Genomic DNA, 26,479 nt, shown 5'->3' with positions numbered 1-26,479 from the left:
AACAATCTCCAGGGGCAGAGAAAGGGTGACAGAAATCCCAGCAAGGCTTGGGAGAATTCGAGTTTATAATGTGAGGCAGGGTAGGCCTTGCCCAGAGTCACCCCCAGCAGCTGTGAAGAGGGAAGGAGGGACATCTGTCTGTCCTGTCTGGGCAGTGGGCCTAAGGCAGCCACAGAGGGTTGCCCGGGCCCCCGCAGGGTGGAGGACAATGGTTCCTTACGTCTGCCCACCACCTGAGAGAACCACCAGGGCTGAGTATCCTAAAGCCCAACTCATGAGGGACATAAACTGTTTCTTTCATGCCCTGGAACAGATTTAGGTGCAGCTGTCACTGCCCTGAGCCCAGACCGAAGAGAGGAAGGAAGGAGCATGCCGTCGCATATGAACCGGCTGGAAGACAAAGCCAAGGACCAGATCCCCTCCTTCACAGAGCTGTGGTCTCTGGGAGTCTGGAGAGATGGGAGGAGGGGCAGGAGGGTCCTGCTGGTGAGAGAAGTGAGGGGAGTCAAGTATTCCTTGCACACCTAGGATTGTGGATTGAGACCTGTCCCCATACCTACAAACGCACGTATTTTCAGCCTTTTTTTTTTAAGGAAGTCTTGTTGTGTTTTGGAGGCAGAATCCATTGAATTGGACATTGTCAGATGTTTACTTAGAATGAACAAAAACTGTTATGTTCTGTGCCCTACTCTGTAAAATATCAAATGCAAGAACATGATTTCATTGGGAGAGTGGTGCTGGCCACCTGCACTTAGTGAATGTGCATCAGTGTCTGCATGGCCGCCTGAGGCCTGAGACCATCCCATCAACTCAGCCAAGTCCTGGGGCCAGTAACCGGGCTGGGGTGGCTGCAGCTGGCTTTAGAAGAAACATGGGTCAGCAGAAAAAAATGAATCACGCACGGCCAATAACTTATAACACCATAAGGCCATGCCCATTACTAACACAGCAAATATCACTAAGAGAGGAAGAAAAAAAAGCCATTTGCCATCAAGTCATCTCTGACCCCTGGCGACCCCATGTGTGTCAAAGTAGAACTGTGTTCCATAAGGCTTTCAATGGCTGATTTTTCAGAAGTAGATTGCCAGGCCTTTTTTCTGAGGTGTCTCTGGGTGAACTCGAATCTCCAGTCTTTCAGTTAGCAGCCGAGCATGTTAATCCCATTTGCACTACCCAGGGACTTCAAGAGAGACAGAAAAGTACATATACGAAAAGACAAAAAGGCAGGTGACTTTGGGTGACCACAGCTTGCCCATTTATGAGTCACAGTTCCAGGTAGGTCTCCACCTTCCCAGTACTGAGTGCCGGCCCTGATTCATGGGTGGACCACACCATAGCCAGGCTTGGTGCAATCTCTCCTACACATTTGTTGAGTACCTGATTTGTGCCCGGCCTTGTAGAGGGCAGTGGAGGGATCAGCGCTAACAGACCTAGTCCCTGCTCCCCAGGAGGCCACAGTTGAAGGCCATGGTTCTGAAACTTGAGTATCGCATTTACTTAGGGAGCAACCAAATTCTGCACAGACGGCTATCATTTCTTCAATTAGAGTTTGAGCAGGTAATTATTCTTCCCCCCACAATGAATGCACCCTCCTCCTCCATCTCTGACCATTACAAGGCATAGGGCATCACAGATTTCTGGACTCAGTGAGCCCTCAATAGCTGTCAGAGTTAAGAATTGGCTCCCAGAGTGGCATTATCCCCCTCTGGGTGTGTGAGAAAGGCAAGCAAAGGCGTATTCTGGAGGAGTACAGAGGAGGGTCACTTAACCCTGCTGAGTCGGATGACTCAAGGAAGGCTCCCTGGAGGAAATGACACCTGAGCTGAGTCTTTAAGGGTGAATAAGGGTGCAATGAGTAGAGGGGTTGCCAAATAGCCAGGTAAAGAAACGAGGGGAGAAGAGTTAGTTATGCCAGATACAGGTCTTCAGGAAGGAGATTTAAAGCCTTTGTTGTATGTATTGAGGGCCTATCTGGGCAAAGATGAGATATACCTCCTCTGAACTTGGGCAACCCCTCTCCTCCCAGGTATCTATTTGCAGCCATAAAGGATTCAGGGGGTAAAACACTCAACTGGGCTCACAATTAGTTTTCAGATGTATGTGGAGCCTGGGTGGCAAAGTGGTTAAGAGCTCAGGCAGCTAACCAAAATATCAGCAGCTCAAATCCACCAGCCACTCCTTGGGAGCCCTATGGGGGCAGTTCTACTCTGTCCTATAGGGTTGCTATGAGTCAGAATCAGCACACAACAACAACAACATCATGACAAACTTAGAATAGAAGAGATGAGAGAAAAAGGTTAAGCTAAAAAAAAAAAAATTGCAAGGAGCCTCTGAGAAAGAATTCATCATAAGGAAGGAGGAGGAATCTGGTATGAGGGGAGAAGTTGCTCTAGGTAGAGTTCCAGTTGCTCCAAATTCTCGCCAACATTTCGTGTTGTCAGTCTTCTTAATTTTAGCCATTTTTGTGTGTGTGTGTATGTATGTAGTGTTAGCTCATTGTGGTTAAGTGTCTTCCCGTGTGTGTGTTGAGTATTCATAAATCTTCTTTGGCAAAGGGTCTCTTTAAATCATTTGCCTGTTTTCTTTTTTTTCTTCTTATTTTTTATCTTTAATTGGATTCTCTGTGGATTGCCTCTTCATTTCATAATTGTGCTTTTGGAAGAGTACACTTTTTAAATTTTGAAGAAGTCCTTTATTAGTTTTTAATGGTAGTGTCATATTTTCCAAGAAATTTGGAAGACAGCTACCCAGCCAACAGACTGGAAGAGATCCATATTTATGCCTATTCCCAAGAAAGGTGATCCATCCGAATGCAGAAATTATTGAATATCATTAATATCACACACAAGCAAAATTTTGCTGAAGATCATTCAAAAGTGGCTACAGCAGTATATTGACAGGGAACTGCCAGAAGTTCAGGCTGGTTTCAGAAGAGGACGTCGAACCAGTTATATCATTGCTGATGTCAGATGGATCCTGGCTGAAAGCAGAGAATATCAGAAAGATGTTTACCTGTGTTTTATTGACTATGCAAAGGCATTTGACTGTGTGGATCATAACAAATTGTGGGTAAAATTGCAAAGAATGGGAATTCCAGAACACTTAATTGTGCTCATAAGGAACCTGTACATAGATCAAAAGGCAGTTATTTGGACAGAACAAGGAGATACTGATTGTTTTAAAGTCAGGAAAGGTGCGCATCAGTGTTGTATCCTTTTGCCATACCTGTTCAGTCTGTATGCTAAGAAAATAAGAAGCTGGACTATATGAAGAATAATGCGGCATCAGGACTGGAGGAAGACTCATTAACAACCTGTGTTATGCAAATTACACAACCTTGCTTGCTGAAAGTGAAAAGGACTTGAAGCACTTCTGAAGATCAAAGACTATAGCCTTCACTATGGATTACACCTCAACATAAAGAAAACAAAAGTCCTCACAAGTGGACCAGTAAACCACAGCATGATAAATGGAGAAAAGATTGAAGTTGTCCAGGATTTCATTTTACTTGGATCCACAATCAACACTCACAGAAGCAGCAGTCAAGAAATCAAAAGACGCATTGCATTGGACAAATCTGCTGCAGAGGACCTCTTTAAAGTGTTGAAAAGCACAGATGTCACCTTGAAGACTAAGGTGTGCCTGATCCAAGCCGTGGTATTTTCAATCGTATCATATACATGTGAAAGCTGGACAATGAATAAGGAAGACCGAAGAAGAATTGATGCCTTTGAATTGTGGTGTTGGCGAAGAATATTGAATATACTATGGACTGCCCCAAAAGAATGAACAAATCTGTCTTTGAAGCAGTACAACCAGAATGCTCCTTAGAAGCAAGGATGGCGAGACTTGGTCTTATATACTTTCGACATGTTATCAGGAGAGATCAGTCCCTGGAGAAGGACATCAAGCTTGGTAAAATACAGGGTCAGTGGAAAAGAGGAAGACTCTCAACAAGATGGATTGACATGGCGGCTGCAACAATGGGCTGAAGCATAACAAGGAATTTAAGGATGGTGCAGAACTGGGCAGTGTTTCGTTCTGTGGTACATAGGGTCGCTATGCGTTGGAACCAATTCGATGGCACCTAACAACAACAACAACATTTGACATATACACAATATAGGTACACCAAAATCTAGAAACTCATGTACCTAATCAACCCATGCTTGGACATTTGGGCTGTTTCCAGCTTTTCAGTATTTCATGCACTGTTGTGAAGAGCATGATTGTACTCACGACAGTGTTCTAAGTAGAGAGTCTCAGAGGCATCTGAGGATGCAAAGGTTTGTAGGGCTTTCGTGCACACCACGGAATTCTTTGTTTCCTAAGGGCCCTGGTTGTACGTCTGCACGGCCTTCAGCAACGGTCTACAGTAACTTGCAAATGAAGTCCAGTTTCAAGAAACCAACCAGTTCTCTTAGCAGTGCCCATAGCCTGTTAAAGGAAGCTTAGAGATGCCTAAAAATGTACATGTGCGATCTTGTTTAGTAAACCCTTTTTTTCATAGATAATTATAGTAATTTCCCGGTGAGCAAGTCCCAAGAATGGAATCTTACTTCTTTAGGAACTCAGCAGTGACTGGTGGGAGTGCTAGGCAAAGGGCTGTTTGCTTTTCTGCACCTTGACCCATCTGTGACACTTGTCTCCTGTGTCTCACCAGCAATGAGGGGTGCTGTTACAGATCGAACTGGATCCTCTCAAAATATATCTTGGTGTCCTAACCCCTATACCGCTGGATGGTATCCTGTTTGGAAATAGGGGTTTCTTTGTAATGTCAGTAAGGCCATATCAGCATAGGGTGTGTCCTAAACCTAATCACATCTGAGTTACAAAAAAAGCAGATTAGGCACAGAAGAAAGACAGGAATTCCAAGGATTCTGGGCTATTAGAAGCTAAAATAGACAAAGGTGTCTAGAGCTACACTCTGAATTTGGACGTCTAGACTCCTGAATTGTGAGGAAATAAACTTCTGTTCTTTCAAACCACCTACTCGTGGTATTTCTGTTACAGCAGCACTAGCTAAGACAGGCACATGCCAGATTAACTAAGAAAGACTGTTCCTGATCATCAGGACTACCATTTACCCTGACCAGCGCATATGAAGCCTTGGGCCAGCGGCTTCCCTATGTTACCTCTAATCCTCAACAGCAAGGACTGGTGAGTATTACTGCTCCATTTAAAAGATGAGGGGCAGTGGCTGGTCCAAGGTCATACAGCTAATAATGACAGAGACAGGGCCTTCAGGATCCAAAGCCTATGTTGTTTTCTCTGCCTACTATCTTCTAGTCAAGTCATTGACCAGACAGAGGTCAACATGGGTTTAAATATGTAGAGGAGAAGCACAAGAAAGCTGATTAACTTAAGAAAACAAAACAAAACAAAAAACTGCTCTCAAAGACTTTAGTTGGTGGCAAAAGGGAGTAACTGGTTTACCTATTGCTGGAAGCCTTGTTTCCTGGAAGCCTCTGAAATACCTTGGGGCTAGTTGGGGTAGGACCATTAACTGGCCTAGCCACAGGCCTCTCCCCTGGAGGCTGGTCAGATTGGATCAAGATTGGAGCTGAACACCTGGGTCAGTAGGTTTGGAGGTCAGGAGGTGATGACTAGGGAGAGATCTCCTTTCAGAAGGTCCTTTGGAGGGTTGCCTTCCCATGTCTCCAAGGATTGCCTCAAGGAAAGGTAGACCTGTCTGGGAAAGACAGAAATTAGTGTTCAGCACAGATTGTGAACTGCATTCCATTTGCCCTTAGCGTTCTTTGCCAACTTGCAACTTAACTTCTACCCCTTAACCCAGGGCACTGGTGGTTCAGTGGTAGCATACTCACCCGGGTTCGAGTTCTGGCCAACGCACCATATGCGCAGCCATCACCTGTCTGTCAGTGGAGGCCTGTGTGTTGCTTTGATGCAACAAGTTTCAGCAGAGCTTCTAGCCAATGAAAGAAGCCCTATGGATCACAACGGTCAGATCTGCAAGAGAGCATGGGGGGAGAGGGTGTCGGGCACAGGAGTGAGCAGTATCTTGTTCCATTCCTTTGTGTATGGGGTTTCCATGACATGAGTCTGGGGCCAATTCAGCACCAGCTAACATGAACAACAACAGCAACATGCCCTAACCTAGGTACTCCTATGGCCTGGCTTATGCCTACTGTACAGGGGTAATTACCTCCCCACCCCCTTTCACTCTCAAAGCTGTCCAGGTATAGACACATTCTATTGTCATTCCAATGAACAGGTAAAATGCACTCAACAGAGACTCTAAGCTGAAGAAACCTGTAGCACTAGGAATTCATTAGGGTTGTCTCTCAGAGAACATTATTATTTTGAGGGCTTTTTAGTCTTGGCTCTTTTGGTTGAAAGTGACCTCAAACTGGCTTCAGCAAGAAGAGAATGTATTGGTTCATGTAGGTAGATAGTGGTGAGGGGTGAAGGTGGGGTGCCAGGATTCAGGCCTGGTTGGAACCACGTTCCCAAATAATATTATTAACTCTCTCTTTTCCTCTTTGTCCCTATCTCTCCATCTCTCAACTGTTGTTGACTTCATCTTCTAGGCAGGATTTTTCCAAGTAGTGGGCAAGCTGGCCACCGGCAACTCTAGACTCACAGCCTCCCAACATAACAAGTCTAGAAGAAAGAAGAACTTGCGCCTCCTGCAAGCATATATCAGTCCAGAGAAGACGCTTATGGGCTCTGCTTGGGTCAGGTGCTCATCCCTGAACCACGTGCTATGGCCTGGGTGAATGGTCCACCTGGGGTATGTGCACATCTTGTGGCAGGGGACAAAGCATCAAAATGACTGCCTCATAAAACCATACCAAATATACCTAAAGAAGCCAGGGTAATCAGCTGGGCAGACCAATTTACAGTGTCTGCCATCCACTGTATAGCCCCCATATACAGTCACTTCTAATATTCCAGGGACTTTATATATACATATATATTATTCGTAACCTCTGCAGTAACTCAAAGATTGCAATTTATCCCCGTAGCACGGATGAGGCTTGAGCACTGCAAGTAACATACCCAAGGATGGAAAAGTAGTAAGCAGAGGAGATGATTTTTTTTTATTGTGGTAAAATATATATAATAGAACATTTGTCATTTCAACCATTTTTTAGGTGTACAGTTCGGTGACATCAGTTACATTCACCATGTTGTATAACCAACACCACTATCTGTTTCCAATTTTTTTCATCACCTTTGACAGAAAGTCAGCGCCCCTAAGCAATGATTCCCCCTCCCCAGCCCCTCTGCTCCTGGTAATCACCAGTAAACTTTGGTCTCTGTGCCATTGCCTATTCTGGGTATTTCATATAAGTGGGATCATATAATAATTGTTCTTTTGTGTCTGGCTTATTTTACTCAGCATCATGTTTTCAAGGTTCATCCATGTGGTGGCATGTGTCAGAGCTTCATTTCTCTTTACAATTGAGTAAAATTCCATTGTATGTATCATATTTTGTTTATCCAATTATTTCTACATTTTGGCTGTCGTGAATAATATTTTCCATACAGGCTGCATCCTTTTACGATCCCACCAACAATGGATAAGGGTTTCATTTTCTCCACATCCTCATCAAAACTTGTTTTCCATTTCTTCTGGTAATAGCTGTCCTAACAGGTAGGAAATGATATCTCATTGTGGTTTTGATTTGCATTTCCCCAAGGACTAAGGGGAGCCCTGGTTTCCCAGTGGTTAAGAGTTCAGCTGCTAAACAAAAGGTCAGCAGTTTGAATCTACCAGCTGCTCCTTGGAAACCCTATGGGGCAGACTCAACGGCTATGGGTTTGGTTTTTTTTTTTTTTTTGAATGACTAATGTGATTGAGCATCTTTTCATGTACTTTTTGGTCATTTGTATATTTCTTTCATGAAATGCCTATTCAAGCCCTTTGCCCTTTTTTTAATTGGGTTGTTTGTCTTTTTGTTGTTCAGTTGTACGTGTTGTTTATATATTTTGGATATTAAGCTCTTACTGGATGTATGGTTCCCAAGTATTTTCTCCCATTTTGTGGGTTTTCTTTTTGCTTTGTTAGTAAAATTCTTTGATGCACAGAAGTTTTTAATTTTCATGAAGTCCAATTCATTTATTTTGTCTTTTGTTGTTTGTGCTTTTGGTGACATATCAAAGAATCCCTGAAGATTTTTTTTTTTAATAACTTTTATTGAGCTTCAAGTGAACATTTACAAATCAAGTCAGACTGTCACATATAAGTTTATATACCCTTACTCCGTACTCCCACTTGCTCTCCCCCTAATGAGTCAGCCCTTCCAGTCTCTCCTTTCATGACAATTTTGCCAGCTTCCCACTCTCTCTATCCTCCCATCCCCTCTCCAGACAGGAGATGCCAACACAGTCTGAAGTGACCACTTGATATAATTAGCTCACTCTTCATCAGCATCTCTCTCCTACCCACTGTCCAGTCCCTTTCATGTCTGATGAGTTGTCTTTGGGGATGGTTCCTGTCCTGTGCCAACAGAAGGTTTGGGGACCATGACCGCCAGGATTCCTCTAGTCTCAGTCAGACCATTAAGTATGGTCTTTTTATGAGAATTTGGGATCTGCATCCCACTGATCTCCTGCTCCCTCAGGGGTTCTCTGTTGTGCTCCCTGTCAGGGCAGTCATCGATTGTGGCCAGGCACCAACTAGTTCTTCTGGTCTGAGGATGATGTAGGTCTCTGGTTCATGTGGCCCTTTCTGTCTTTTGGGCTCTTAGTTGTCGTGTGACCTTGGTGTTCTTCATTTTCCTTTGATCCAGGTGGGTTGAGACCAATTGATGCATCTTAGATGGCCGCTTGTTAGCATTTAAGACCCCAGACGCCGCATTTCAAAGTGGGATGCAGAATGTTTTCATAATAGAATTATTTTGCCAACTGACTTAGAAGTCCCCTTAAACCATGGTCCCCAAACCCCCGCCCTTGCTCCGCTGACCTTTGAAGCATTCAGTTTACCCTGGAAACTTCTTTGCTTTTGGTCCAGTCCAGTTGAGCTGACCTTCCATGTATTGAGTATTGTCCTTCCCTTCACCTAAAGCAGTTCTTATCTACTAATTCATCAGTAAAATACCCTCTCCCACCTTCCCTCCCTCCCCCCCTCGTAACCGCAAAAGTATGTGTTCTTCTCAGTTTATACTATTTCTCAAGATCTTATAATAGTGGTCTTATACAATATTTGTCCTTTTGCCTCTGACTAATTTCACTCAGCATAATGCCTTCCAGGTTCCTCCATGTTATGAAATGTTTCACAGATTCGTCACTGTTCTTTATCGATGCGTAGTATTCCATTGTGTGAATATACTACAATTTATCCATTCATCCGTTGATGGACACCTTGGTTGCTTCCAGCTTTTTGCTATTGTAAACAGAGCTGCAATAAACATGGGTGTGCATATATCTGTTTGTGTGAAGGCTCTTATTTCTCTAGGGTATATTCCGAGGAGTGGGATTTCTGGGTTGTATGGTAGTTCTATTTCTAACTGTTTAAGATAATGCCAGATAGATTTCCAAAGTGGTTGTACCATTTGACATTCCCACCAGCAGTGTATAAGAGTTCCAATCTCTCCGCAGCCTCTCCAACATTTATCATTTTGTGTTTTTTGGATTAATGCCAGCCTTGTCGGAGTGAGATGGAATCTAATCGTGGTTTTAATTTGCATTTCTCTAATGGCTAATGATCGAGAGCATTTTCTCATGTATCTGTTAGCTGCCTGAATATCTTCATTAGTGAAGTGTGTGTTCATATCCTTTGCCCAGTTCTTGATTGGGTTGTTTGTCTTTTTGTGGTTGAGTTTTGACAGAATCATATAGATTTTAGAGATCAGGCGCTGGTCGGAGATGTCATAGCTGAAAATTCTTTCCCAGTCTGTAGGTGGTCTTTTTACTCTTTTGGTGAAGTCTTTAGATGAGTATAGGTGTTTGATTTTTAGGAGCTCCCAGTTATCTGGTTTCTCTTCATCATTTTTGGTAATGTTTTGTATTCTGTTTATGCCTTGTATTAGGGCTCCTAGGGTTGTCCCTATTTTTTCTTCCATGATCTTTATCGTTTTAGTCTTTATGTTTAGGTCTTTGATCCACTTGGAGTTAGTTTTTGTGCTTGGTGTGAGGTATGGGTCCTGTTTCATTTTTTTGCAAATGGATATCCAGTTATGCCAGCACCATTTGTTAAAAAGACTATCTTTTCCCCAATTAACTGACACTGGGCCTTTGTCAAATATCAGCTGCTCATATGTGGATGGATTTATATCTGGGTTCTCAATTCTGTTCCACTGGTCTATGTGCCTGTTGTTGTACCAATACCAGGCTGTTTTGACTACTGTGGCTGTATAATAGGTTCTGAAATCGGGTAGAGTGAGGCCTCCCACTTTCTTCTTCTTTTTCAGTAATGCTTTGCTTATCCGAGGCTTCTTTCCCTTCCATATGAAGTTGGTGATTTGTTTCTCTATCACCTTAAAAAATGACATTGGAATTTGGATCGGAAGTGCATCGGCTTTTGGTAGAATAGACGTTTTTACTATGTTAAGTCTTCCTATCCATGAGCAAGGTATGTTTTTCCACTTAAGTATGTCCGTTTGAATTTCTTGTAGTAGAGCTTTGTAGTTTTCTTTGTATAGGTCTTTTACATCCTTGGTAAGATTTATTCCTAAGTATTTTATCTTCTTGGGGGCTACTGTGAATGGTATTGATTTGTTTATTTCTTCTTCGATGTTCTTTTTGTTGATGTAGAGGAATCCAAGTGATTTTTGTATGTTTATCTTATAACCTGAGACTCTTCCAAACTCTTCTATTAGTTTCAGTAGTTTTCTGGAGGATTCCTTAGGGTTTTCTGTGTATAAGATCATGTCATCTGCAAATAGAGATAATTTTACTTCCTCTTTGCCAATCCGGATGCCCTTTATTTCTTTGTCTGGCCTAATTGCTCTGGCTAGGACTTCTAGCACAATGCTGAATAAGAGCGGTGATAAAGGGCATCCTTGTCTGGTTCCCGTTTTCAAGGGAAATGCTTTCGGGTTCTCTCCATTTAGAGTGATGTTTGCTGTTGGCTTTGCATAGATGGCCTTTATTATGTTGAGGAATTTTCCTTCAATTCCTATTTTGGTGAGAGTTTTTATCATGAATAGGTGTTGGACTGTGTCAAATGCCTTTTCTGCATCAATTGATAAGATCATGTGGTTTTTGTCTTTTGTTTTATTTATGTGGTGGATTACATTAATGGTTTTTCTGATATTAAACCAGCCTTGCATACCTGGTATAAATCCCACTTGGTCGTGGTGAATTATTTTTTTGATATGTTGTTGAATTCTATTGGCTAGAATTTTGTTGAGGATTTTTGCATCTATGTTCATGAGGGATATAGGTCTGTAATTTTCTTTTTTTGTAATGTCCTTACCTGGTTTTGGTATCAGGGAGATGGTGGCTTCATAGAATGAGTTGGGTAGTATTCCGTCATTTTCTATGCTTTGAAGTACCTTTAGTAGTAGTGGTGTTAACTCTTCTCTGAAAGTTTGGTAGAACTCTGCGGTGAAGCCGTCCGGGCCAGGGCTTTTTTTTGTTGGGAGTTTTTTGATTAGCGTTTCAATCTCTTTCACTTCTGAATGTGTTAGTTTAGGTAGGTAGTGTTTTTCCAGGAATTCATCCATTTCTTCTAGGTTTGCAAATTTGTTAGAGTACAATTTTTCGTAATAATCTGATATGATTCTTTTAATTTCAGTTGGGTCTGTTGTGATGTGGTCCTTCTTGTTTCTTATTCAGGTTATTTGTTTCCTTTCCTGTATTTCTTTAGTCAGTCTAGCCAATGGTTTATCAATTTTGTTAATTTTTTCAAAGAACCAGCTTTTCGTTTTGTTAATTCTTTCAATTGTTTTTCTGTTCTCTAATTCATTTAGTTGAACTGCTCTAATTTTTATTAATTGTTTTCTTCTGGTGCCTGATGGATTCTTTTGTTGCTCACTTTCTATTTGTTCAAGTTGTAGGGACAGTTCTCTGATTTTGGCTCTTTCTTCTTTTTGTATGTGTGCATTTATCGATATAAATTGACCTCTGAGCACTGCTTTTGCTGTGTCCCAGAGGTTTTGATAGGAAGTATTTTCATTCTCGTTGCAGTCTATGAATTTCCTTATTCCCTCCTTGATGTCTTCTATAACCCAGTCTTTTTTCAGGGGGGTATTATTCATTTTCCAAGTATTTGATTTCTTTTCCCTAGTTTTTCTGTTATTGATTTCTAGTTTTATTGCCTTGTGGTCTGAGAAGATGCTTTGCAATATTTCAATGTTTTGGATTCTGCAAAGGTTTGTTTTATGACCTAATATGTGGTCTATTCTAGAGAATGTTCCATGTGCACTAGAAAAAAAAGTATACTTTGCAACAGTTGGGTGGAGAGTTCTGTATAAGTCAATGAGGTCAAGTTGGTTGATTGTTGTAAGTAGGTCTTCCATGTCTCTATTGAGCTTCTTACTGGATGTCCTGTCCTTCTCCGAAAGTGGTGTGTTGAAGTCTCCTACTATAATTTTGGAGGTGTCTATCTCACTTTTCAGTTCTGTTAAAATTTGATTTATGTATCTTGCAGCCCTGTCATTGGGTGCATAAATATTTAATATGGTTATATCTTCCTGATCAATTGTCCCTTTTATCATTATGTAGTGTCCTTCTTTATCCTTTGTGGTGGATTTAAGTCTAAAGTCTATTTCGTCAGAAATTAATGTTGCTACTCCTCTTATTTTTTGCTTATTGTTTGCTTGATATGTTTTTTTCCATCCTTTGAGTTTTAGTTTGTTTGTGTCTCTAAGTCTAATGTGTGTCTCTTGTAGGCAGCATATAGACGGATCGTGTTTCTTTATCCAGTCCGAGACTCTCTGTCTCTTTATTGGTGCATTTAGTCCATTTACATTCAGCGTAATTATAGATAAATAAGTGTTTAGTGTAGTCATTTTGATGCCTTTTTATGTGTGTTGTTGACAATTTCATTTTTCCACTTACTTTTTTGTGCTGAGACATTTTTCTTAGTAAATTGTGAGATCCTCATTTTCATAGTGTTTGACTTTATGTTTGTTGAGTCGTTATGTTTTTCTTGGCTTTTATCTTGAGTTATGGAGTTGTTATACCTCTTTGTGGTTACCTTAATATTTACCCTGATTTTTCTAAGTAAAAACCTTACTTGTATTGTCCTATATCACCTTGTATCACTCTCCATATGGCAGTTCTGTGCCACCTGTATTTAGTCCGTCTTTTTGCTTATTGTGATCTTTTACGTATTGACTTCAATGATTCCCTGTTATGAGCATTTTTTTTTAATTAATCTTAATTTGTTTTTGTGATTTCCCCATTTGAGCTGATATCAGGATGTTTTGTTTCGTGACCTTGTGTTGTGCTGGTATCTGATATTATTGGTTTTCTGACCAATTTCCTTTAGTATTTCTTGTAGCTTTGGTTTGGTTTTTGCAAATTCTCTAAGCTTGTGTTTATCTGTAAATATCTTAATTTTGCCTTCATATTTCAGAGAGAGTTTTGCTGGATATATGATCCTTGGCTGGCAGTTTTTCTCCTTCAGTGCTCTGTATATGTCATCCCATTGCCTTCTTGCCTGCATGGTTTCTGCTGCGTAGTCTGAACTTATTCTTATTGATTCTCCCTTGAAGGAGACCTTTCTTTTATCCCTGGCTGCTTTTAAAATTTTCTGTTTATCTTTGGTTTTGGCAAGTTTGATGATAATATGTCTTGGTGTTTTTCTTTTTGGATCAATCTTAAATGGGGTTCGATGAGCATCTTGGATAGATATCCTTTCGTCTTTCATGATGTCAGGGAAGTTTTCTGTCAGGAGTTCTTCAACTATTTTCTCTGTGTTTTCTGTCCTCCCTCCCTGTTCTGGGACTCCAATCACACGCAAGTTATCCTTCTTGATAGAGTCCCACATGATTCTTAGGGTTTCTTCATTTTTTTTAATTCTTTTATCTGATTTTTTTTCAGCTATGTTAGTGTTAATTCCCTGGTCCTCCAGATTTCCCAGTCTGCATTCTAATTGCTCGAGTCTGCTCCTCTGACTTCCTATTGCGTTGTCTAATTCTGTAATTTTATTGTTAATCTTTTGGATTTCTACATGCTGTCTCTCTATGGATTCTTGCAACTTATTAATTTTTCCACTATGTTCTTGAATAATCTTTTTGAGTTCTTCAACAGTTTTATCAGTGTGTTCCTTGGCTTTTTCTGCAGTTTGCCTTATTTTGTTTCTGAGGTCGTCCCTGATGTCTTGAAGCATTCTGTAAATTAGTTTTTTATATTCTGTATCTGATAATTCCCGGATTGTATCTTCATTTGGGAAAGATTTTGATTCTTTTTTTGGGGGGTTGTAGAAGCTGTCATGGTCTGCTTCTTTATGTGGTTTGATATCAACTGCTGTCTCCGAGCCATCGCTAAGATATTTCTAGTGTGGTTTATTCTATAATTGCTCACTGAGTCTTATCTTGTTTTGTTTTCTTTCAGTATACGTGGATGGGCTACTAGATTGTGCTGTCTTGTTTGTTGTAGCCCTTGACTTACTTATGACCTATTACCAGCTGGTTTAGGCTGTTGCCAGATATATATGCCTGAGTCTATTCACTATTCTTGAGTAGAATCTGATTTTGGGTCATCAAGTGTGTGCTGCACCCTAACACCTATCCACCTTGAGAAGTAGTAGTGATAGTTGTGTGCACCAGAGAATCCCTGAAGATTTTTATGGTTTTAGTTCTTACATTTAGGTCCCTGATTCATTTGGAGTTAAGTTTTCGTATACAGGGTGAGGTATGGGTCCAGCTTCATTCTTCTGCATGTAGAAATCCAGCTGTCCCAACACCATTTGTTGAAGAGACTATTCCTTCTCCGTTGAATGGACTTAGCACGGTTGTTGAAAAATCAGTTGACCATAGATGTATGGGTTTATGTCTGGACTCACAATTCTAGCCCATTGGTTTATATGTGTATCATTATCCCTGTACCAGACTATTTTGGTTACTGTAGCTTTATAATACCTTTTGAAATTGAGAAGGTGAGTGCCCCTACTTGGTTTTCTTTTTCCAGGTTGCTTTGGCTGTCTGGGGTCCCTTGCAATTCCATATAAATTTGAGGTTTGGCTTTCCTATAACTGCAAAGAAGGCTGTTGGAATTTTCATAGGGATTTCATCAAATCTATAGATTGCTTTGGGTAGTATTGACATTTTAACAGTATTGTCTTCTAATCCATGGACCTGGAATGTCCTTGTATTTATTTAGGACTTCATTGATTTCTTTCAGCAATGCTTTACAGTTGTCCATGCACAAGTCTTTTACTCCCTGGTTAAATTTATCCTTAGGTAATTTATGGGGCTGACTTCTGACCCCAGGTCTGTCTGCTCCCCACCCACCTCTCTCACCCGCTCCCCCCCCCAATGTGATTAGTGGAGCAAGATTAGAGTCAGGGACCTTTCCTAGATACCATATCACATGCATATTGTCTTGAAATGATGCCTCTGGAAAGTCAAATTTCTCCTGGTTCTGTCTGTAGATGTTTCTGGATCCTGAGCAAGACAGTCCCCTGCCTGTCTCTGTAGCTGAAGTTGCTGTCCCAGGAGGGAGGTAGGAAGCCTGTCTGTTCTAGACATGGGTGATGGCTGGGCGCTATCTGATCTCAGTGTGAGCCTTTGGGTAAGCCTATCTTCTTTGAGTCTCACTTTTTCCACCAATAAAAGGATGGCAAAAATTAAAGAGAAAAAGTAAAATCTCACTTTGTAAGATAAAATGCTGATGAGGGTGAAGATAGTCATGAAGATAAGAATGCTAGCCCAGGGCCTCTTTTGTGTCTTGAATTACTGAAGGAAAACCTGGGGGCATGCTTTTTTTTTTCTCTCTCACGGGAAAAGGACTGCCCCTTTGCTTGTCTGTGTTCTTCATGGTTCAAAAATCATTTCTTCAAAACCTCTTTCAAATGTGACAGGTCAGCGGCACAGCTGGGGGCTTGCTCTGCCTCTGTGCCTTCTTTCTACTCTCCCATATTGTGGTTTCCCAACTCTCCTCATTCCAATTAGTATTCCTAATAGCATTTCCTTCGGATTACAAAAATAGTACCTGTACAAAATTTGGAAATCAAAAAAGGAGCAGGAAAAAACCCGGAAAACCAAAACCCTGAATTGCTCCAACCAGAGATATCAGCCTCGCTTTGGAGAGCAGTAGGCATCATCCTGCCTATATAATTTAATATCCTTTAATTTTTTTTTTTTTTTAATATCTATCAGCATCACATTACAGGCATTTCCCCAACCACAAAAACTTAATGTGCATTATTATTTCAGTAGGAAACCCTGGTGGCATAGTGGTTAAGAGCTCCGCTGCTAGACAAAAGGTGGGCAGTTCGAATCCACCAGCTGCCCCTTGGAAACCCTATGGGGCAGTTCTACTCTTGTCCTATAGGGCCCCTATGAGTCAGAACTGACTCAACTGCAGTGGGGTTGGGTTTTTGGTATTATCCTGGTCAACATTTAATGTATGGCTATATCAGAGTTTAGTTTATCATTTAGGTGGTAGTTTTTAGGATGTTCTCAGTTTTGCACTATTATGAGATGAACATCTGAAGCTTTGTTAAAATTTTGAATTATTTCCTTGACTTGCAATTATAGAGTTGAAGAATATGAATATTTTGGTGATTCTTAATGCATATTGCAAGACTGTTTTCCAGAAATTTTGTATACATTTATGCTCCTAATAGCAGTACGTGAGAGTGTCTGTCTCTCTGGTTTCATGAAGTAACAGAATTTAAAAATCGATTTGCTGATTGATGAGAGTGGGAGTAGGTACAGTATCTCATTGATTTAGTAAACATTTCTTTTACTTCCGGTAATAACGAACTTCTCAAAGTTGTTTGTCTACCATTTGCATGTTCAATTTTGTGAATTGTTCATTTATGCCATTTGCCTGTTTATATACAGGGATCTTAATGTTTTCCTTATGAATATATGGGAATTTTGTCTTATTTTTGACCTATTTTCCCCCGTTTCTTACACTTTAATTTTACGTGTCAATTTTCTTTTAAAAATGGAAATAGCTTTATTTTTTTTTTTCTGATAATAATGCACTATCTTGGTTAAAAAAATCAACTACTATAGAAAATTAAAAAGAAGAAAGTAAAAATTCAATTGCACTTAACTTGTATTACCATTTTTGGAGCATTTTCTTTCAAATTTTATCTTATGTGTTTATGGTATTTTTTGATGTTCAAAAAAATATTTTAATTTTTGTGCCCCATTAAACTAGTGCTTTTTATTTCAATCTATCCTTCAATGCTTAGAAGTCTTTCTTGTCTAGAGATTGGATAGACTTACCTTCTTGTTGTTAGTTGCAGTGTCTGACCACTTCTAACTTTGAGAAAAGGAGATGGAAAATCAAGAGCAACAGCCCAAGGCTGTTTCCTATGAGGCAGGGATCAGACATGCCTCCTCTCTCTGCTATCTTTACCAATTCTGACACCAACCGTCCCTCCCACAGCATTCTCTAGTTCTCCACTCGGTTTGATAATTCATTGCTATGGCTGCAGAGAACTCACGGACAATACTCATGATTATGGGGTTTATTAGGGAAGTAACAGGTTACAATTCAGGCACAGGAACACTCAGGATACAGTTCGTCCATCAGGACAGCCTCTTTTCAGCTGTGCTCTCAGGCACCCCCTCTCTCGCCCTAGGTCTCTGCCCTGCTCAGGCAGGTGTTACAAAGCTCTTTTAGCCTCTGGCAAGAAGTCACCAGAGGCACCCCAGGCACTCAACTTTCTTGCTCCGTGGGCCGGGAAGCCCACTGTGCAGTCTCCTGCCACCGAGTCTTATCATCTTCAGGGTTACAGCTCAGTCTCCTGGTTCCAGGAGCTTCTCAGTGCAGAGATCCTGGGTCTAAAGGACATGCTTTCTGCTCCTGGCAATTCTTCCTTGGTGGTGGTGGAATCTTCTCTCTCTCACCTCTGGGATGGCTCACCTCAAGCCCAGCGGAATGGCAAAACTGACCAATCCCGTTGGTAGGCCACAGACGCACCCAGTCACTTGGTGAGAAAGGCCACACAAAAGCGATCCATTGATCCATCGTACTGCAGGTGCCACTGAGTCAATATAGTGATCCCATGTGACAGAATAGAGCTGCTCCATAGGATTTTCTAGGCTATAATCTTTATGGGGAGGCCTGGTGGTACAGTGGTTAGAAGCTTCACTGCTAACCAAAAGGTTTGCAGTTTGAATCCACCAGCCACTCCTTGGAAGCCCCATGGGGTAGTTCTACTCTCTCCTGTAGGGCTGCTGTGAGCCAGAATCGGCTTGACAGCAGTTTTTTTGTTTTTTTTTTTTTTAAATCTTTGCAGGAGCAGATTGCCAGGTCTTTCTCCTGAGGAGCTGCTGGGTGGGCTTGAACTGCCAACCTTATGGTTAACAGCCAAGTGCTTAACCATTGTACCACAAGGGCTCCTTCCCTGGAGCCTAACACATCTGTTCTCCTTTACGCATTGTTCTTTCCAGCCCCGCATCATGAGCATCTGCATTTGTCTTTACGTGGTTACCACTACAGTGCATGCACAGTTTCCCTCCTTTTCCTTTTCACTCATGACTATACCATAAGCATTATTTTCGTATTGTTACATAATCTCTGGAACGGTTGTCAAAATCCTTGCCAAAAGCCCCTCCCACCACTGTGCTGTCACACAGCTGACCCTGTCCTGCTGATGAACATTTAAGTTCCTTCCAATTTTTTTTGTCAAGCAATACTTTAAAACACCAATGTCCAGCACAGCAGAATCTCCCACTGTTCCCAGAGGCTGACTCTAAAAGGATTTGACTTCTTGCTTTCTCCTTTCCTCTGAGGAAGAAATCACTCCTAGAGGATGCTCAGAAAGACGGCAAACACAAAAACAGGGGGAAAGGGGCCAGGAAGTGAAAGCATGTTGAGCTTTTAGGAAAGAAAGTGCTTGAGAAACTCAAGCCGCTGCTGTTTAGGTTTTGTTTTTGTAACTCATGAATTGGGCATGAGTTTACAGTAATAACTATGACAAAACACTCTCCCCTCGCACAGTGCTTGGTGCTTTGTTCTGGGAGACACTTCAGTGCAGCTCTGAGGATTTCGCGCAGGAGTGCCTGTGTCTGGATCTTTGCTGTTATTTGCTTTCTGTGTGACCTGTCGTATGAATGAAGCAGCTGCTGAACCTCAGCCTGTCTGCAAAATTGGGACAATAATAGACCAAGAGGGAGGACTGAACAAGAGCACAGCACTGGGCGCTGAGTGGTGACAAGAAGAGCCAGTAAGAATAGCCAAAGAAAGCACAGAAAGACGTCCTAAGCAGAGAGAGGAGAGGACTGGCTATGCGAACCCAGGCTGAACCTTGTTTTCCCAGGCCTCTGTTTCCCTACTTTCTTGATGGGCTTGGTGTGTGGTCTCCAAGAGCCCTTCTTATTCTGGATTTTGGGGCTGAAGGCCTCCTCCAGGAAGCCTCCAGGGAAACCCTCTCCCAGGAGAGGGCTGTGTGGTCCTGCAGGTACCACCCTGGCTTCTGTACCCACAGTGGACATGCGTCTGGGTCTCCTCGTCAGGGCCTTGACTGCTCAGCTCAGCCCACATCGCTGAGAGAGCTTCGAGGGCCAGGCCTGTGCCGGGCATGAATCAGCCATGCCGGTGGCTTCCAGGGCAGCAGTGTAGCATCCTTCATGTTGGGAGGGGGGAGGGATCAGCAGACTCAAACATAGTCATCAATTTAGAATCTCGAGATAGGTCTCTGGGCAAAGCCAGTTAACAATAATCTCATCTTGACTATGAATAGTGATCACCGATCTTTTTTCTTCTAGCACCCAATAGGAGAACACCCAGTGTGTAGTGATTAAGGGCCTGGAATGTGGAGTCAGAGACCTGGTTCCAGGCCACTTGGAGCCTCATTTGTACAGTGGGAATAATAATAGTATCTGCCTCATAGGACTGTTGTGAGGAAGCAAAAGACAGTGCTCATCAAGGCAATTAGCACAATGCCTAGCACATACTAAGCGCTCAGTAATGCTATTGTTATTTTAACAATTATTACCAAACTGAAGATGCATGCCTGGCTGCACAAGACTAGGCGCCAGGGGCAGAAACGTTACGATGTCCCAGAGAGCCCAGAAAAGCCAGGTGAAGACCGGTGAGTACACAGGCCGGGAGGAGGCGGAGCGACGCGCGCAGGGCCAGAGGTGAGCAGGGAAGGTGAGGGGCCCCGGCAGCCCCTCCACCCCGGCCCCGGCACCCGATTGCAGGGGTGCGTACCAACCGCCGCTCTGTATCTTTGATTTTTAAAAGCCCGCCGCTAGCCCCAACCTGTTTACTTTCCTGGGCTGCGGGAAGGGCTTGTGAGGACGAAGGCGCCAGGCCCACGGCGGCGCTGGACCGAGGACTGTCGTGTTAATCCCCGCCCCGGGGCGGTGTCACCGGGGCGTCGCAGGAGTCCCGCTCGCCGCAGCCCCCCGGCTCCAGTGCCAGCCGCCGCCTCCTGGCCGAGCGTGAGGCTCCTGCGCGGGCGGTGGCCCTTTAAAAGGCCGTGTCTTGTCCGGAGGGGGCGGGCGGGGGGCGCCGACCGTCGCCCGAGGCCCGGCCCCTCCCCAGCGCCCCTCCCCCGGTCCTCGCGTCGCTCGCGGGCGGGCGCACGTTCAGCCTCCGTCAGTCCGGGTGCTCGCCGAGTGCGCGGCGTGGAGCGCAGCCCGAGCCCGACGCGCGGTTGGGGCTGCGACGCGGCGCTCACGGCCTCCCTGCGCGTGAAGGGCCCGCCACGGGCGAGGCCCGCGCGGCGATGGCAGAGCTGGGCAGCAAGGGGGTGACGGCAGGGAAGATCGCCAGCAACGTGCAGAAGAAGCTCACCCGCGCGCAGGAGAAGGTGAGCGAGCAGGAACCCCGGCCACCTGCCCTTCACCGCCGCCCACCGGACTGGTCTTCACCCGGGTTTGGGCACTGTCACGCTCGGGCGACCGCGGACGAGGCCTTTGGGGACCCCCAGGCTGCGCCCCCTGCGTTCTGGGCGCCCTCTCTTGCCCGCGTCGTCCGTCTCCCCACTCCCTGCGGGGGTGGGAGAGGGAGCAGCTGTCCCTCCCCACCCCCCGGCTCCTTCCCCTCCCATTGCTTTATGCCTTCTCCGCACCTGGGTGGAGAAGGGGCTCTTCCCGCCGGCCCGAGCTCCCGCCTCACCCTCCCCTGGAGGTCGAGGGCTGTGAGCTGGAGACGACGTGGGACCCCAGCGCTCCAGGCCTACGCCGGAGCCGGACGGAGCCGGCGCGGTGGAGGGGGAAAGCCCTGCTCCCCACCCCGACCACTTTACCCGGGACTTCAGGGCTGCCTCCGGGGCCTGCGGGTCGCCGGCGCGCGAGGCTCCCGGCTCCCAGTTGCTCCCTGCGCCCGCGGTCCCCCTCCTTTACACCCGCCTCTCCACCTTCTCTCCCCGCGGGCCGAAGGAGGGATCGGGTTTCGTCTCTGGAGCGGCGCTGGCGGCCTGGAGCTCCGGCCCGGCCGGGTCGGGTGCAGAGGGCCGCGCGCCCTTCGGGGAGGTGCCCGCGACAGAGCAGGGGCTTCGGGTTTCCAACGCCCGAGGATCCGGTGGCGGCCCCGGCGTTGGGAGCTGGCCCAGGGGAGGGCGGCGGGCCGGGGAGGGGTGCGGAGGGCTCCACGGGCCCCTCTCGGCATCGCCGCCCTTCGACCCTGGGTCCGCAGGAAACCCTACCCCTCCGCGCCGATCGTGACTCCGGGCTGGCGGAACGTGCAGCCGGGGGCTTCCTGGGGCACTTGGATAGTGCAGGAAATGCAGGGACTGGGGGCGGGGGTCGCCTGCCTTGCCTTCTCTCCCTAGCCGCTTCTGGCTTATTGAATTGGATCACACTAGCTGCTGACGCCACTTCCCCTGCTGGCTCTGACTGAAATCTGAGATTGCAGGACCTGGTGCTTCAGCCTGTGTGGCCCCCCAGTGCCGTGCGGCGGGGCCTGCTGCCTCCCCCGCGCGGCCAAGAGGGGATCCGGGAACGCCAGGCCTTCCTCAGTCAGGCCTGTGGCTGTTTATAAACAATGACTTTTGCAGCTGGGACCTGCGGGCTCCCTGAGGATGCAACCTCGTGATGGTGGTGGTGGTGGTGGTGGGGGCGGCAAGAGGTTCTCTTGCACCTCCCTGAGTCCCGCCGCTCATCCCTGTGGTTGCCCATAAGGAGGTGGGGGTATGCGGTGGAGGGAAGGGCCTTCAGCCAAACTCCAGATCTGGCCAGCACCAATTCTCTTCCCCAGGGGAGAGGGCGGAATTAGAGCCCCCAGGATGCCTGGCTGGTGGCTGGGAAGACTGGGAAGCGCCAGGTGGGGGTGGTGGTGCCTGTCTTGGGCTCTTGCCCTCTTGGCCAGGTGCGGCTCCCTGGTCTCCCATGACTGGGCCATCCCTGTAGGTGCCTGGAGCAGGCAGCCCCTGGGACCAAGGCTTCCTCCTACTTCTCAGGGGCCTAGGACAATGAATGGGAGGCCAAGGAGACAAATGTCTTGCCACTACCACTGATGTCTTGTGCCTCCCTGGCTCCTGATTGATATTTTTGTGTCCCCTTTGGCCTAGCTGCCTTTTCTAGGCAGCATCATCTTTGATGTTGTTCTGGGGGCAGCAGGCATGAGCTGTGTCCCCTCCATGTAAACGGCCTTGTGTCATCACTGACCCCACTGAACTGCTATCTCTCCTCAGCTCCCATTCTGTTGCCACAGGTGGTTGGCTGACAGCCACTTAGCTATGGATACTGGCTTTGGCCAAGGGCTGGCCCTGCCTGAGCCTCCTGGCTGAGTCCCTTAACAGTAACCTTCTTTCCATCCTCTCTCTTCTTGGCCCAGTTGCAGGCACCCCTCCCAGGAAGCCTGATACCTCAACCCGCACCAGCCTCTCCCCTTTGCCCACTAACTGGGCTGCTGGCTCATGTCTAACATGGGCATTGTTCATGTAACTGCGATCCCCTGTGTTGTCCCAGCATCCCCCACAGTGCACCCAGCTTGCCCTGTCAATTCCAGTTTCCCTGGGGCCATTGGAGGCATTTCCTGACGGACAAGCAGGATCTTTGATAGAGGGCCTGACCTCTCATCTTCCCCTCTTCCGCTCTCAGGGCAATCATCCACAGAGACACAGGGCAGCAGTGGGGTCAAGGGACGCCTACCCTCTGGTGCTGTTCCCCAGCTCAAGTGGCGTCTCTCCATGGAATCCTGGATCACACTTCTTTGTTACTACCTTTTGACCGTCCTGTCTCTGTCTGGGTACTCCTGGGCAGGGGCAGATCCTTTGTGTCCACCACCAGCATTCACCTAGCCCCCAGTAGGTGCTTAGCATCTTGGGGCTTGGCTTATGAGCCTTCATGCAGGCCTGTAGGTAGGCTAGTTGGTGCTGTGAGCTACTTCCACCTTCATTCAAGTGTTGCTTGGACATGTGCTGTGTGCCTGTTTTGTGCCAAGTCTTATGATGCCTTACGATAGCCTGTGTGTAGCTGATTGTTATAGGCCCTGCGGCCTCTGGCCCGGGTGTGAGTTGGATATAAGGATGAATTAGAAGGGTCACCTGGGCCTGCCAGCACTGCTCTGCTCAGTCCCTGCCTCCAGCCACCGCCATGGTGCTGAGCACAGAGTGGTGCCTATAGCCAGCGAGTGGGCGCCATGAGGTCATCTTCTCATTGCATCGGGCTAGTCGGACTCTCTATAAATGATTGTGTCCATTTTTGGACCTCAGAAGTGTGGCTGGGCAGAGCAGACTTAGGGTGGAGCTGGGGTCAGATGACAGAGAGGATTAGAGGTTGGCGGGCTGAGCACCTTGGGGGATGGGGTGGCTGGGGAGAAGGAACAGCTGGCAGGGGGGTGGCTGGAGTCTGGCCTGCTCGCCTCTGAAGGTCCACCACCGAGAAGTGCTAATGGAGCATGCAGAGAAGGCTGAGCCTTGTTCAGGCAGAGCCTTGTTCAGGCAGAGCCTTGTTCAGGCAGAGCCTTGTTCAGGCAGAGCCTTGTTCAGGCAGAGCCTTGTTCAGGCAGAGCCTTGTTCAGGCAGAGCTTGGACAGTGATGAGCACAAGAAGGCCCTGGCCAACGGTGGGAGTGTGCACGTTGTCTGTTCCTCCTGGCCAGCCCTGGAGCACGTGGCGAGGAGTACAGAGAGGGTAGTGGTGGGGACCAGCTGGGCAGGACAGGGGCCTGGGGCTGCCTGTGAACAGCACAGTGCCTCGCTCACGGAAGGGAAGGTGAAAGGGTAATTATTTATAGAACCTTGACAAGTGGTCATGTATCTCACAGAATTGCACGATTATCATTTGGGTGGGCACCGTTCCTTCTGCAGGAGCCATATTAGCTGTGCATCTGGGAGGCTGACATGGCCTAGAATGAGCCAGACTTCTCCTTGAGCCAACTTTTATCTTCAGCTATAAGAGTAGCCATGCTCCACCTAGAAGGAGGTGCTCTCATCAGCTTTAACAGAAGAGGGATGGGGTCTTGGTAGGCCTACCACTTGCCTAAGTTGCAGAGTGCTAAGTGACAGAGCTGGGGTCCCAGCAGGTTGGCTGGAGGTTCTGGGAAGCCCCAGGTTACTTCCACCTTGTCCTTAGCCCCTGGCGCTTCTCTCCGCCTAGAAGCTCTGTCCCCTGATTTTTGCGTGTGGGACCTCCTCCCCATTCCCAGGCGGGATTCAGAAGCTGCTCCTTTCGCTTGTATTCTCTGACCTCCACCTATCTCTCTTTATCTGTGTCTCTGGGTGTCTGCAGTGGTTGTCCTACTCCTCTCCCTTATAACCACCCCCATGGCATTCCTTCCTTCTGTCCCTCTCTGTGTCTCCCTGCTCTGTCTCTCTCTCCTCTGACCTTGCACAGGCTTTCACTGTACATTTCTCCAGCTTCAGACAAGGGCCAGCTTCCCCCAAACCCAGTGATTTATGTGGTGGCCCCTCTCGCCTGCTGGAGGAAGGCCCTCGAGTTGGCTTCATCTTGGGTGGGTGTTTGTGGGTGCTTGTGGACATTGATTGACTAAGGAATGTGGGCATGGAGAAGTGGAAACGTGACCCCCAGGCTTCTCTGAGCCCCAGTGGGCCCTGGGGGCAGATGGGCCTGGGGATGAGCTGTGTCCCTGCTCAGTGGCCTGCTGGCTCAGACCAAAGCTGCAAGTGAGGAAAGACTGTTTTGCTTAGGGCATCACAGGAGGGTGAGCCGCTGGGCTGCATGGGGCATGGTGGAAGGATAAGGTGTTCTAAGGAGGGCCAGGGAGTGGGCCATGGTGCGTTGGTGGGACTGAGGGCAGTGAGGACACCACATTAGCTCAAGAGAAGGGGTGGTGAGGTGTAGCTGGGGCAGTCAGTTGAATGCTATGGAAATCTTCGAGCCATATGGCTTCATGGAGAAGCCGAGGCGTCTCCTCCCCCTCTTCATAGGTAACCTGCCAGAGTCACCTTCACTCTTTTCTTACTTCACTCTCTGGGCCTCTGACTGTGTTCTTGCCCCCTGGACTAGGAGGCATGTCACACCTCATGAGGTGTGTGACTTGGACAAAGTGAGGAGATGCTTCTGTTCTGCCCTAACCCAGGGCCACACCTTGGATGGTTCTTCCATGTGGTTCTAGAATCCCTGGGTTCCGCCACGTGAGAGAAGGCCACAAAGGCCCACCGCTACTATGAGGGACAGCAGAGGGGACATGGGCTCTGCAGGCAGACAGCCATGGGTTCCCTGGCCCGCTGCGGGGCCCTGGGCAGTGGCAGGACCTTCCTGAGCACAGTTTCTTCATGAATAAAATGTATAATTCCTCTGCACAGTTGTTGTGAGGAGTAAGCCCTTGACAAAGACCTGTTACATAGTAAACCCAAAAGAACCAAACCCACTGCTGTTGAGTTGATTCCAACTCATAGCGACCTTATAGGACAGAGTAGAACTGCTCCATAGAGTTTCCAAGGAGTGCCTGGCGGATTTGAACTGCCAACCTCTTGGTTAGCAGCTGTAGCACTTAACCACTGCGCCACCAGGGTTTCCGTAAGTGCTCATTAAATGCCGACTCTGTGGGCAGGAATATGGTGAGCCCACACTGGGATTCCCCCTCTGTCCTCCTTCCTCCCAACCCTGCTCCCTGGGAGTGTCTGTTACAGGCCTCTGTAGACCACTAATCCCTGCTGAGCCTGAGCTGATCAGAGTCTATGATGTTGTCACAGCCCCGTGTGTGTGTGTGTGTGTGTGTGTGTGTGTGTGTGTGTGTGCATGCGTACCTGTGGGGGGGGGGAGGACTTGGACTCTGGAATCGGACGGTTTTGGGGTGAATCTTGATTCTCTTACACACAAACTGCACGACCTAGGTAAGACCTGTCTGGCCTTAACTTTCACCATTAGTGAAATAACAGGGTTTGTTCATTCATTCATTCACTCACTCATGTAACAGATGTTGAGCACCCACTATGTGCTAGGCATGTGTAGGGACTGAGGGTATGGGGGTGAGCAAAACCCAGCTCCTGTCCTCACGGAGCTGATGTTCTAGCTTGT

The 26,479-nt window shown here is 46.3% G+C and overlaps 1 protein-coding gene across 11 annotated transcripts in view; it reads left to right on the top strand.

Annotated features, from left to right (window-relative positions):
- The first annotated feature begins 20,468 nt into the window (after positions 1-20,468).
- The window catches only part of BIN1 (bridging integrator 1), a 69,762-nt gene continuing 63,751 nt past the window's right edge, over positions 20,469-26,479 (top strand). For 3 of the 11 annotated variants that reach the window (XM_049889087.1, XM_049889089.1, XM_049889075.1), the window contains exon 1: positions 20,474-20,863. In XM_049889087.1, coding sequence (XP_049745044.1) covers positions 20,780-20,863 — 84 coding nt within the window. In that variant the 5' untranslated portion in view covers positions 20,474-20,779. Of the gene's footprint in view, positions 20,864-26,479 lie in introns of all 11 variants that reach the window. The other 8 variants (XM_049889076.1, XM_049889090.1, XM_049889084.1 and 5 more) reach the window with 6 other exon arrangements.

This window comes from Elephas maximus, chromosome 6 (genome assembly GCF_024166365.1).
Source record: "Elephas maximus indicus isolate mEleMax1 chromosome 6, mEleMax1 primary haplotype, whole genome shotgun sequence".
Lineage (NCBI taxonomy): Eukaryota > Metazoa > Chordata > Mammalia > Proboscidea > Elephantidae > Elephas > Elephas maximus.
This window is presented reverse-complemented; position numbering and strand designations above follow the sequence as displayed.